Here is a 13,902-nt window from a genome sequence, read left to right on the forward strand (position 1 = left end):
CACTAGTGTGTCTCTCGATACTTCTAATTTGATTGAAGTGTTGACATATTGATTTTACTCATCAATAAAATGAAGTTTCACAGTTTTCATAATGTTTATTACAAAAAGCATATATTGTATATCATACTTATGATTAAAATGAAGACATTTAGCACATTTATATTTGCACTGCTTTCACATACTACATTTTCATAAGAAATGGTATATTTGATCATGTGAGGGAATTTGCATACTTGTGCATCTAAAAAAATACAGGCATGTTAGAAAATATAAGAAAAGATTTCGAACATTTATAAGAACATTTCGATTAGATAACATTTATCGTAAAAATATATGTATATTCAAAAAAGATTATTAAATTGTTACGATTGTATATTCTAATATAAATTATTTTACAACTTTCTTTGTACTTACCCGTGCACTGATAACTAATTACTGAAGAATTGGCAATTATTGATAAGTATAATGGTTGGCAAAGATGTATCAAACCAGCATCACCGCAAGAGACCGAAACGGTATGCACATCATTATTTATTGATACGCACGATTCACCCATACCTTCTGATGTATTAAAAGTTATGAAATGTCGTGATGTGCATACTTTCAAGTTACCCCAACCAAATCCTTGAATCTGGTAAATATTTATTTATATGTTTAAAAAGAAAACACATATTTAATTATAATTATATTCTTTCTGTAAAAAATGTTACCTTTATCTTTGAAACATGATCGCTATTAGTGGAGAAGAAATAATTAGGATGCAATCTGTAAGAAACAATCGTAGCTGGTTCGATGTAATCGATAAATGAATTGGTAGATCCAACAGGTGAATAATCGGCACCACATTGCGTATTGATCAAACGCTGTGGAACTGTAAGAATATAGTAAATTGTGTAATAGAATTATATGAAAATTAAAAAAAATAATATAAAACTATATATCAATTGATCTTTTACGTCTACCTTTCTTTATTCTCGAAATTAATTTAGCAATTGATGCTGAACTTCCTATCTCGTCCGTAACAGTGGTAGAAAACAAGTCATCCAATGCGTTATATACAAGCTCTGACCATCTATCTTTTAATCCATAAGTCAATATAAGCAATGTAGCATCTGTAATACAATCAACACTTGTTATTGAATATAACAAGCTTACATTCATATAATCTATTATCTATTAAATAAATTTGTATTATTATCGAAGATTATAAAATACTGCTGAATTAACAAGCCAATATAATAACTTGATTCAGTTTTTATAAAAAGCAATTTAAAATTTACCTGGTACTTGCTCTCGCATCTTTTTGATTAATTCTATACAATATTCCTTATCAGAGTTTGTAAGATAGGATGTATATGGAACAATTAACACTACATCAGATTTTGCATGCCCTAAACCATGACGTTCGTTATTCAATTTGTTTCTTTGCAAAGTACTTAATTTTTCAAGTGATTTGGGAAGATCAAAACCAAGAGTAACTGAAAAAAAAAAGTTATTTTTAATTTGAATTGCTCATACGAAATAATCATATTTAAAATATAATGTGCAAATATACCATTCATGTAATTCGTGAAATTATAATAACCAAAATGTAAAATACTGTTGGTAGTATTAATCATGATATTGCCATCATAGCCATTTATAATTGTAAATTGACTGTTGTATCGATTTATCTTGATACCATCCAATATATTTCTATTAAAAGAAAAATAATATATATATTTTTTTGTGCATTGTAATTAACTTTAAAATAGCTTATGTTTACATATAAATTTTATTCTTACGCAAGAATTGATTGTATTGCATCAAAAGGCCATGTTGTATCAATAATAATTGTTAGATCAATAGCAACTTGAACAATATCATCAAAATTTCCTGCTTCTATATCTTGACAGGATAAATCTTTATTCATAGTAGAATCTGAAAGTAATATTTTATAATTCATATTTTATTCCATTCCATTCCAAAATACTTTATTTCGCTAATTAAATGCTAATACACTCACCAACATAATTTGACAACTCATTCGCCGCTTGCGATGCAAATTTCTCAATTACATTGTCATCCATTGTAGCTCTATGTATATATTCTTCCAAGATTAGCGAGGCACTATATGCCTAAACGAATAAAATATAAAGATCATAACGGAATAGATATGTAAAATCTGCCTCTGCACAATCGAGCTTAAATTGATGTCATTAGTTAGCATTCTTGAGATGTAAAACTTTCCCAAAAATTAATCTTGAAATTGCATTTTTGGGGGAATTATAATGGGAAAAAGTGAAATAAAAAAAGTAATTTTTCTCAAAAACGACTGGATCGATTTTTAGAATTAATTAAGAGTATCATTACAATATTACCTGTTCAGCCATTGTCGAGTTTGATGCAATTGTCCGGAATAGTATTCTCCGATTACATGCTCTAATCCAAGGATCAAACAATCCACGAGGACTATAATACAAGTCTAGAATCTGTGACAATCTTAAAGTAGGTATGTTTGTATATAAGGATTCTATTTTGCCAGCAATGATTAATCCATCGAGATCTCCTCTGATCTCTGCCGCAGTAAATTGTAATTTTTCATTGTTTTTCAGGAAATACCAACGTGGCATAGCTGACGAATTCCATGTTCCGTTTACACCTATACTAAACTTCTCATTTGTAGGGCCTTGTATTAAGGTAACTTCAGCTAAATCACCTACAAACAATATATAATTTATTTTTATAAATCTCTTTACGTACAACACATACATATATACTAATAAATGCTTTCAATGATCAAAAGTTAAAATCTAATCTTACAAAGTACATGAACAAATTAAGCTTTTAATTGAATTTAATACTATTTTCCTAATTTAATCTTCTTGTAAATTTTTATGTCATACTGGAAAAGACGAATATTACCAGCCACAGTTGCCATCCATTTATTATCTAAGGATAATCTTGAAAGATTTGCTTTTCTTTCTGGTGTTTCATTAGGAAACAATTCCGAGAGTTTTACTGTTTCGGGTTTTAGACCAGCAGCTATACCAGCGATTAGCGGTCCAGCAGAAACTGAACCCCAGCTATAAATATATATTAAGATATTGTTAGTAAATAAAAAATCGTAAAGTAAAATTATTCTAAATGTGTGTGTGTGTGTGTGTGTGTGTGTGTGTATGTGTGCGCGCGCGCGTGTGCGTATGAGCGCGTGTGTGTATATATAAAAAAGGAGAAGATATTCAGAAATACAAAAATTATGTATACATAAAATTTACATACGGAGTTTTTATAATACCATTCTCCACAGGACATTTACTTATCGGTGGCAACTTAAAAATCCGAGCAATTTTCGGATGATTCGGTGGAAATTCCGGATACAAAGCGTTCGGATCGATACCATCTTCAGTAACTTCATTTTTGTGATTTGTAATATCGTCGCTATATTTAAAACCAAAATATTCAAAGATAAGTATAGACATATTTCTGGACAATTATGATGATGCGAGACCGATTATAAAATGCATTTTACAATGTATTCTCATAAAAAATTTATTGAAAATAATAATACGTAATAGACAATGAGACAAGATAAACGAGACAAAATTAAAAATATTGAAAATAATAATAATAGTAACAATATATACATAATATAAACAATATAAAAATGTTAATATCATTCCGACACGCATAGTGCTAGACTTCCAATGAGGCAATACTTTTAATGGGACATACTGCTTTGTATATTTCATAGCACAGTTTAAAATATTACAATAGCAATAGCATAACTGTTTGTATTATATATTTTAATTTTTAGTAATATAATTATATGATTGATATAAAAATATAAAACAACTGATTATCAAGTTTCATAATAAATACTAAAAAATATTATATTTGGCCTTCATAACAAAAGAAATGTATATTTCTTATATTATTATATGTACTTTACGATATATAGATATATATCACAATTCTATTCTATCATACCATGTTACAATATGATGTTACATTATATCACTTACATTTGTTCAGGTGTTAAGGTTTCCACATCATCATGAACATTTAAATTTATATTAGTAGAATAATTTCTCATCACACTTCTTGCTCTCCTATACGCGCTGTCTGTAAATCTACATACTGTATTTTCATCTCCTCTTTCCAAGAATTCAATACTGCTAGATAGTATAAAATGAAGGGTACACTGTAATAAATAAAGTATTTCAGATATAATTGTATATATATATATATATATATGTGTGTGTGTGTGTGTGTGTGTGTGTGTGTGTGTGTGTGTTTATATATAAAATATAAAAAGTTATATTTTTCAAACTTTGAAAGATATTCCTTCTTTCTATGTTCTTAAATAGATTTTGAGCTTTTATTAAACTTACTCTTTCGATATTAGTAATTATGTCGTAATCAAAAGTATTCGCTTCTTCGGATATAAAGCGAAGTATTTGTAAATATTTCTGTGCTTGATTACCTGCCCTATATGGCAATACACCAGATTGTTCTTGGACAGTTGGATTCTTTTCTATTCCATCTTGACGAAACCTATGATGTTAATGAAATGTTTTATTTCATGGTTAAATGTAATCCATTTTAGCAAATTTCGAAAGTTAAAAGTTTTACACGTAAATATATCTCTTCTACTAAATAATACTAATACTTATACTTATTTAGAGTGATTCTAAATAAGTACAAAAAATTTTAGATGATTTTTTGTTGAAAATTAAGGGGAGTCTTTCATGTAAACTCTTTCATATATTCTTATATCTCTCTTTGTCACCTTTACACTCCTTCAAAGAAAAAAATAAAAAAATTTGGTAAAAATCTTCCATTAATAAAAAGAATAATTATTAATAATTTTTAATCCTCCCGTATTGTTATAAGAGATAAAACTAACAACTTACTTAATTTTTTATTAGAATTTCTAATGGACCAGAATGTCATGTCAATGTGTCATGTCAATGTGATCATCTAAAAATATTAAAAGCATTATAAATGCGATTCTTTTAGAAATTTTTTATTTTCTTTTATATTTTTTGTAAAATCAATAGTTTTCAAGTAAAAATATAAAATAAATTATTATGAAAGATCCCCTTAATTTTCGACAAAGAATCATCTAAAATTTTTCGTACTTATTTAAAATCATCTTATATACATATTATAAAAGATTGATTTTATACCTGTGCATAATCCCAACAGTTAAGCTTTGCAAGTTCATCTCATATTCTATGGTCTCAATCTTTTGGATAATTGCGATTAAGGTATTCAAAGTATGGGGTAATCTATTATCTTTCTGTAATAGATATTTATTTTCATAACATTCTCGAAGCGTTGGTGCAACATTTCGATATATATTTTCTTGCGCTAAGATGCCTAGAATGTTTAGAAATGAAATTTAAGTTATATTTTATAAAGTTACATAATGACTCTTATATATATATTTTTTAATTATTTATATATATTTTTTTTTAATTTTGCTGTATATGCTGTATTGAGAAGATATAAGAACTTTTTAAATTAAATTTATAAATAAACAAATATAAAAAAATATATATAATAAATTATTAAAATTTATCTTGGTTAAAGTAATAATTTTGCATAATTTTGAATAATTTAGATTATCTTGTAGATTAGCAGTATAACAATGTGTTTTACTAACAATTAATATAACTATTTTAAGACTAAATAATAAATAAAATAGAATATATAATATATAATACATATACACATACATTTATTTATATATATGTGTGTGTGTGTGTGTGTGTGTGTGTGTGTGTGTGTGTGTGTGTGTGTGTGTGTATGTATATATATATTATATAATATATTGTTATACATACGGTAAAATTGCGTATCATTAATTATTGAAATAATAAATTTCTTACCAAGAGTAAATAGAATAATCCAAGAATATAATCTAATCATCTCGCAACTATAAAGAATAGAAAATATTATGTTATCATCTCTCATGAATTGATACTTCTATTTAAGTTAACGTTGCAGGAAAAAATATTTCATAATTTGTTTGAAAATGAAGAACTTACCCAAGCCTTTTGTACTATTGCTGCTTTATACTAAAGACACGTTATCCCTTCGATCATTTAACAAGATACTATACCACACCTTTTAGAGACATAGTAACACCTACCATACTATCAAGAGATAAGATATGGTACGTTATGAGTAATCTTCCCCACTTGATTGTAAAGATGATTCTTTTTATTGAGAATATCATTCCATGGTTTCATGTCGTGAGACTATTTTATATATATATATATATATATATATATATATATATATATCTCAACTACTTGTTATAAAATTATTGTAGTTTTCAAAATCACATAAAATTGTTTAATGATTGTTTGCACACATACGTAACTGCTTAATGATTATTTGTAAATGTATATCATCAAATGATTAAAGTTTTACTTATAAATGAAAGCGAAAATATATAAATAAACGATAATTAAACAGATATTGTTGTAATTGACTTAACGTATTTCTTGTGCGGAAACATTTCTATTCATAATATGTAAAAGTATCTAAGCATTGAGATTGCAAAGTCATAATTATCTTATCAAAGTAGAACGTAATCTTACTACATTTTTACATGTAGTATTTGTACAATAATGTGAATCATTGAAAAGTATATAAAACAAGTGAAACATGTTACACCTTGTAAAATATTATAAATATATGAAATTATTATATTATTATAATATATGAATAAATATATACCTGAAAAAAATTGATATAAAATTGTTCAAAGTTAAATAAAAAGATAAAATTGTAAAAAATTGTACATATTGTATGAACAATTACATCCCGAAAAACAGATATATTGTTTGTGAAAAACTTTCAGAAAAGTTTTGAAATTTTTTCAACTTGTCACATTTCATGTGCAAGAAAGAATTCTGCAATATATTATATGAAATATTGCAACAGAAATGTTTTTGAAATCTTTCACATAAATTTAAAAACATAATTGTAAGATTGCCACTAAATAACATTCCTTTTTCGTACGCAAAATTTGTTAAATCTTCTATATAAATTAAAATCACTATAATCAAAACTCAAGGTACAATTATTTGCGTATCTTTTGCATTCGCTCAATGAACAAAATGTCAAATGACGTTTTACTAACGTTTGCTGACATCACTTTATTCATTGAGCATATACTGCAAAACTTTATTTTCTTTGCAGCAAGAGAGATAACAAATATATATATTTAAACAATATGTACTGGTAGAAAACAAGAATTACAGTTTAGACTGTTTGAAATAAGACACTATATATGTACATAACAATCTTTTTTTCTTTTATCGCATATAAATATATAATTGCGGGCATATTTACAAATATTTTATATATTTAATAAACAAATATTTTATATATTTAATAACTTCGATAAGCATATTCGTATATTAATTTGATAAGAAATTGAAAATTACTTGAAACAGCAAGTTCTCCGAGTTCTGCCTCTTTCAAAAGCATATCTATATGTGGTAAAAATTCGTTCACTTTCCCACCTAAGTAGCAAAAATACAAACATAAAATATTTGTAAAAATCTTATTTTATTAAATGAAAATCTTGATGTTTCATCAAGTATGACTTACCCATAAAATATGTTAGATCCATCAACTTGAAAAATAATGTCTCTTGAATTTGCTGCTCAGGATTTTTTTCCACATTGCTCCACTGATTTCGTCGAGCTGCACGTGCCCAAATTTGCAATTTCAGAGATGATTTGTCCTCTTCGTGTTCCACATAATCAAGTAAATCGAGAGCTTTCTTGAAATCATATTCATTAGCTATGACATTGTCGCTCGAAGTGTATAACATAATTAATTCTCTCGGTGTTAGTACTCGTAGCTTCTTGATATCATAGCCATACGTTGTAAGCACTTGAGTTGGTAAATCTTCTTGATAAGCAATGAGCGTCAATTCGTTGTCGATTGTTTTCATGCAGTCTGTTATTTTATCCTCCGGTTCATCTGATGCAAGTAGAGCCAATTTAGCTAAGGACAATTGTGTCTTTTTACGAGTGACTAGCTCAGATTCTTGAATTGCTAAGGTATGAAGCGTGTTGGCGGCAAACCGCAATTCGTCGGTCAACGCTGCTTGTACCCAGGACAAAGTCGGATGTTCCGATAATTTTTCTGTTAATTCCGCGGTACCGCCGCGTCTACACCTTTCGACCAATTGCCCCTGACGTCCATCTTTGACATACCAAGAAAATAAAAAGCTAGCGAAATTCTGTGCCGCAAATTTCTCGACATATCCATCCAGCCGATTCTTGTTGTTGGTCAATTCACAAATTTGTACTAGTGAGGGAAAGTCACAATATTTCTCAGCAAGCATAGCGGCGTTATCATATTGCTCCTCTTTTATCAGCGGTTGTATCAGATTGGCACGCTCCGTCTCGTATTGTTTCAAGAGAACTTCGAATTTCTCAGTACCACGAATGCTTTCCAAGTGACATTTTCTTCCATCTAATATCAAGTCAATTAAACTGACCAATTGTTCGTACAGCTCGTTTTTTACAGTAGAGTCACTAGTTCCCGTTATACCATACTTAATAGTAATGTTTTGCATCGTATTGAGGCAATTTCTCAAACCGTGTTTACCTGGTGCAGCCGTCCAAGGAAGGTATTCGGTTATTTCATTGGAAAACTTAACAGGAACAAAACGTTCGGCATTGTATTGACGATATTTCACTACCTCATACAATACGGCTAATAAAATAGCATTGACTTGGACAATGTATTGTCCAACTTGCTGCAAAGGTCTTTCAGATTGCGTGACTTCATGTGCTTTTTCTACTAAAGTTGGCAGAAAAAGATGTATCATGCTTACTTCACGATAGAATATATCGCGCGCTGTAAGTTCGTCAGAAACGTGCACTTCTTTTTGATTCAATGTCTGATCCATGACTGCGTCTATGATCTCCGCATATCTGTTTTGCAGATTATACAAGGTTAATGCTGCAACAATTTTCTCTGCGTATTCGCTAAGTACGTGAGATGTAGCCATAATAGTTCCCCTGCACGTAACAGCACAGAATCTATTCCATAAGTTATGCTCTTTCAAAAATACTATAAAGAGATCCAGAGCTTTCTGTTTTCCCTCCAATTGATGCGATATTTGCATTGAGGTGACTGCATTCATTGTCATTGATAAATCTCTATGATGAGCCCATCTCGGATCGTTGGCCGGATAATCATCGATCAAATCTTTTGCGACCTTCAAAACGAGTGTGTCGAGGATAGCATCAATGTCCATTACTGGGTCTTCTTGCAGAGGAAAGAGCTGACAGAGAATCTCATCGCATTGTGTCTTGTTCTGCCGCAATGTTAAAAGAAAAGCAGCACGTAATTGCATAGCCGCGTCAGGACTACAATACATATCTTGCAATTCGTCGTTACTTATAAGAGTGGAAAAGTTCTGGACTGTTTGATTTACTTTATATGTACAGTCCATATTTATAGTAGTGTAACTGGTGTTAAAATCTTGAACTGCAAAGTCTGTTGGTGTTATGGACACAAGACCGACACTTTTTATAAACAATACCGGGGTTGCCGAGCATATAGCACCACCAAGTATACCGTCCTCTCCACCTTTTATCAGATCAATTTTGTCTTGTTCGACTTCAGACGCGGTGTTAACTACGAGTACATTATTCCGGTTGTATACAATTGCCTCCCAACCGCACAAGATGAAATGATAAGAAATTAGTCTCGATTCTATATCATTGTGATAAAATATCGGATCGATTTTTATTGGTATGAACCATTTAAATGAGTTTGACAATGTCGTATCGATTAGGGGTAATAATCCTAATGCAAAATGAATTTGTATGGATATATCGGCGCAATGAGCCGCCATCAAAAGAACTATTCCTTCCTCGCATGTTTGCATATCAACAAACCATGTGTTCATATTTTGAGGACTCGATTCCCAAATTTTTCTTTGAAATGCTTGCTGAACAATGTGAGTGATATCTTGATCAAATTCCATTTTTTCTTGTTCGTTATGAGAAAATAACCAATATTGCAACGAAGATCCAGCAAGAATGAGAACTCTTGAGTTTCTCTCGTCTAATAATGTGCATGTAACTTTTACTAATTTTGTTTCTGTGACAGGCGATTGTGGTATCGCCCCAAAAATGAGAGAAGTCATTCTCCGACCTATTCCGCCAAGCCACCCTTGACTCGTTCGAAGCACTTGGCAAGTAATATTATTTTTCCCATTGTTGAATTGTGGCTGTAGGAGTGCTACTGTACATGTAGTTGTGGCTAGAATGCATCCATGACCTGGTACATGTATAAGACAATCTACTTCCTGTCCTGCAAGCTCAGCACTAGTTTCTATGGAAGATCCTTCGTGTGCCACACTCGTCCAGAAACGTACCATACCTTCTGGTGAAACTGCCATGCAACTAGGAACCTGTGCATGGATAAGACAAAAATGTACATAAGTTACATTTATGCAGGCATATAATACTTTTATAAAAATTTATTTTCTCACTTTTTAATCGATAATTAATATATTTGGACAAAATATCAAAACATATAAATCATTTTAATTATTATTATTCTAAAAAAATATTAATGATTTGCTTCAAATAACTATTTTTAATCTTAGAAAAGATATTAAATGAAAGGATATCTTTCTTGTATATAATTCTCTTAATAACTTTATATAAAAGTATTAAAATGATAAAAAAGCAAATATATTCTTCCTATAATAGTACGAATACTACTCTACAATTTACCCTGCAATAAAATTATAAATCTATTAAGTTTATAAGATATTTGACATATTTCAATATAAAATATGAGATTTTGCAATGCTTATTTTATTATTTACTTTGTACTATGTAATATTTACATTCATATAATAAGATAAATCAAACATTGTAAAAAAAATATATTAATTGTACTTTTTCGATAAGGACATAATTAGATAAGAAATTTAAATGGTTACATAAAAAAATAAATATTATCAAAACATCATAAAAAATACATGCAAAACATCATAAACAATACATATAAGAAATTTGTATGCATCAAATTTTTCCTTCTCTAAAGTTTTGAATTAATTTATATTTTAAAGAAGGAAACAATTAAAATAATTGATGTGATAATTATCTATTTTATTTAAAGTAAAAGATACATAAATATATTGCAAGTAAGATTATAATGATTTAAATCTTTTTTTCATACTTGCTGACCAGGCATTGTCCATACTGCTATACAATCTGCTTTATGTGCCAGATCACTTTGAGGTAGCAACAATTCCCGACACTGAGTTTTAAAGGTTCTCCTTCGTTTAGGATCATGAATATTGGATTTACATTGCCATACAAGTAATTTACGGCCATAGACAAGCCAGGCCCAACCATCTACAGACATATTAACACTGATAGCCATATTCCGATCTACAAATGTTAATGCTTCCGTAACTAAGACTGGTAATGGAGAACCAAAACTTTCCACTGTATGATTTTGTGTTCTGCATATTACTTGTACAGATTGATTTGTACGTCCAGATATACTTGCTGTGCTAAAATTAAAATAAGATATAATAACAACAATAATACCATTATTTTGAAATAAAGCAATAGTAATCAAATTGAAGAATAAATTTTACAGAATCTCAAAATTTAATGAAAATATATTTAATCAATTCCATTTGGAATAAAAATAATAGTTTGAAAAATAATAATCATTGCTTAATGCTAAAGAGAAGTTTGATAATTAAGTATAAAAGTTAACACTTCCTGAGGATCAAAATTCTTAAAGTTACAAAGAAATAGAACTCATCATACGATTTCATCATAAATAATTATGAGTTTAATTATGTTGTAATTAATTATTTTAGTTCACATTTTGCATGTATTTTGATTATAAACTATGCTTATATGCTTTGGATTCAGTTAATAAGATATCCTTAGAAATATTTACTTTAACTACTAACTTGTTTATAATCACAGCAATTACTACTTATTATTTCCTAAATCTTCATTTTTATTTTAAATATCAATCAATTTAACGTATTTTTATCCAAATTCCTAAAGTAAACATTGATCATGACAAATTAAGTATAAATCAATAATCTAATATAAATATAATATTAAAAAACATACGTATACATTCACATTATGTACATATTGTACATATATATGTGTATCACACACCACACACACACAGAGCATACACATACACACACCACAATATAATTTACATATTATATTATGGTCATTATGATACAATATAAAAAAGCATTCCTCATAATATATCGTGTATACAATTGTAATAATTATCACACATAGAGAAACTTACGAATTATTTTTTTTCAATGACTGAACTATTGATATTCGTTTCCTAGGAGAGGATACGGTTCTTCCTAACGGACTTCCCAAGCCGGTACGATCCATTTTTTGATATTTGAATTAAAACTACGATATATCTTATCATATATCTTAGCCTTTTCCTGATATGATAAAATATAATTTTATAAGACTAATTTTATATGAATTTTTAACGAGTAACACAACTTTCACACTCGATTTGTCTGATGATAGTCTTGAAAATAGGTTTGGACAGAAAACCGTTAGAACAGAATATCCGCGCAACGTACTCATCATATAATATGAAAAATATATAGAACAACATGAGACCATTGGGTTGTATCCCAAAATTTTATTCGAGTCCCGGTCTACAATAGGTGATTTAAGCTTTAAGCCATAAGAAATGAACGAATCATAATCAAAGAATAAGCGAATAATCGACTATGATTGGTCAATTTCTTACGGCTTAAAGATTAAATACTTATTGTGGACCGACACTAATGTAACGTAGGGGACAAATAATGTCACGTGATCAAAACGTGATCACGTGTCACGCGAATGTAATATGGCTGATACACTATAAATATAGACATTTTTATTAAAGATCTTAAATACTTCCATTCTTCAAATTCTGCTTTAGAAATTTTTTTCATTTTTAGTTAAATAAATTTCTTTACTTAAATCTGATTATATATATATATATATATATCTCAGGAGACACGGTAGTGTCTCGGGTGTCAAGTCAAGATCAACCGAGAACACTGCCGGGTGACTTTACGCGATATATATATATTTATTTCACATGACCAAATATTTTGTAATATATACATATATATTTCTAAAAGGTGTAACTTTTTGTTAAAAAAACTTTTTTCTTCAAGAAATGAATAAAAGCTATAACAATTATCGAAAAGAATAGAAAAACATATTTGTTATTCAAATATATATAAAATTCGTGTGTCGGTTTCATGCGCATGCGTGCCCCTTACTTCATACGCATGCGCATGTGTTTTTGTACATGCTTTTCGGAGCCATGTATTTGAGGCAAGTTAACAGTCTAATATATAAATATAAATGTCTATGATTCCGAACTCATCATAACCTATAAAGCTGTCAAAGATGTTTTATTTGGAAATTCAAGACCGTAATAATTCAGGATATTTCTGTTTTTGCTTAATGAAAAACTTTTCTGCGTATGAAAGTTCTAAAAATTGTGACAAAAATTTTGTTACTACAAAATTATATATTTTATTATTACGGTCTTGAATGGCAAACTAATAATATATGTCAGTTTAAAAAATCTAAATATTATTTCAAATAGAAAAAGATTATTATTTTTTCTTTTACAAATGCTTATGATAATGTATTTGTCTGAAATTACATTCAAAGTAATAAAAATATATACTTCGAAATTTAAAAATCTTTTTAAGAAATGTTTACTGAAAATACATAAATCACAATTGATTTTTAAGAATCAATTTGTAAATATAAATATTTCTTACATGGTAACAAATTTTAAATTTATAAAATTTTTATCTAACTGCAATTTTGAAAT

The 13,902-nt window shown here is 28.8% G+C and overlaps 2 protein-coding genes across 4 annotated transcripts; both read right to left on the bottom strand.

The window, feature by feature from the left end:
* Positions 1 to 75: 75 nt before the first annotated feature.
* On the bottom strand, positions 76 to 6,943 carry LOC105424136 (uncharacterized). The gene is made up of 16 exons (XM_089077979.1): positions 6,036 to 6,943; positions 5,877 to 5,923; positions 5,172 to 5,364; positions 4,374 to 4,536; positions 4,005 to 4,183; positions 3,262 to 3,420; positions 2,905 to 3,065; positions 2,361 to 2,698; positions 2,006 to 2,117; positions 1,785 to 1,920; positions 1,556 to 1,695; positions 1,281 to 1,478; positions 963 to 1,112; positions 711 to 871; positions 415 to 631; positions 76 to 241 (listed from the first exon to the last, which is right to left on the bottom strand). Exons 2-16 carry the CDS (start codon positions 5,914 to 5,916, stop codon positions 99 to 101), a joined length of 2,490 nt encoding a protein of 829 aa, XP_088934105.1. The 5' UTR covers positions 5,917 to 5,923; positions 6,036 to 6,943; the 3' UTR covers positions 76 to 98.
* A 316-nt stretch (positions 6,944 to 7,259) lies between these two features.
* Nup133 (nuclear pore complex protein Nup133) lies at positions 7,260 to 12,652 on the bottom strand. 3 transcript variants are annotated; one of them, XM_089077977.1, is made up of 4 exons: positions 12,340 to 12,652; positions 11,221 to 11,560; positions 7,612 to 10,441; positions 7,260 to 7,523 (listed from the first exon to the last, which is right to left on the bottom strand). In XM_089077977.1, the coding sequence occupies exons 1-4, from the start codon at positions 12,432 to 12,434 to the stop codon at positions 7,390 to 7,392; spliced, it is 3,399 nt and encodes a 1,132-aa protein (XP_088934103.1). In that variant the 5' UTR covers positions 12,435 to 12,652; the 3' UTR covers positions 7,260 to 7,389. The 3 variants fall into 3 exon arrangements, with proteins under 3 accessions (XP_088934103.1, XP_011632460.2, XP_088934104.1); XM_011634158.2 differs by lacking the exon at positions 12,340 to 12,652 and adding an exon at positions 12,144 to 12,166; XM_089077978.1 differs by lacking the exon at positions 12,340 to 12,652 and having other exon boundaries at positions 11,229 to 11,368.
* Positions 12,653 to 13,902: the final 1,250 nt, after the last annotated feature.

Source organism: Pogonomyrmex barbatus, unplaced genomic scaffold (assembly GCF_055798465.1).
Source record: "Pogonomyrmex barbatus isolate J1 unplaced genomic scaffold, ASM5579846v1 scaffold21, whole genome shotgun sequence".
Classification (NCBI taxonomy): domain Eukaryota; kingdom Metazoa; phylum Arthropoda; class Insecta; order Hymenoptera; family Formicidae; genus Pogonomyrmex; species Pogonomyrmex barbatus.

Bases quoted from the DNA above. Each gene is read 5' to 3' on its own strand.
- LOC105424136 (XM_089077979.1), bottom strand. From the start codon at position 5,916: ATGATTAGATTATATTCTTGGATTATTCTATTTACTCTTG. The intron at 4,184-4,373 runs GTAAGTTTAATA...TATTTATTACAG, and splicing joins TAATTACTAATATCGAAAGA to TGTACCCTTCATTTTATACT. The intron at 2,118-2,360 runs GTAATATTGTAA...TTATTCGTTTAG, and splicing joins ACTCGACAATGGCTGAACAG to GCATATAGTGCCTCGCTAAT.
- Nup133 (XM_089077977.1), bottom strand. From the start codon at position 12,434: ATGGATCGTACCGGCTTGGGAAGTCCGTTAGGAAGAACCGTATCCTCT. The intron at 11,561-12,339 runs GTAAGTTTCTCT...TTTTAATTTTAG, and splicing joins TCATTGAAAAAAAATAATTC to CACAGCAAGTATATCTGGAC. The intron at 7,524-7,611 runs GTAAGTCATACT...TTTGCTACTTAG, and splicing joins GGATCTAACATATTTTATGG to GTGGGAAAGTGAACGAATTT.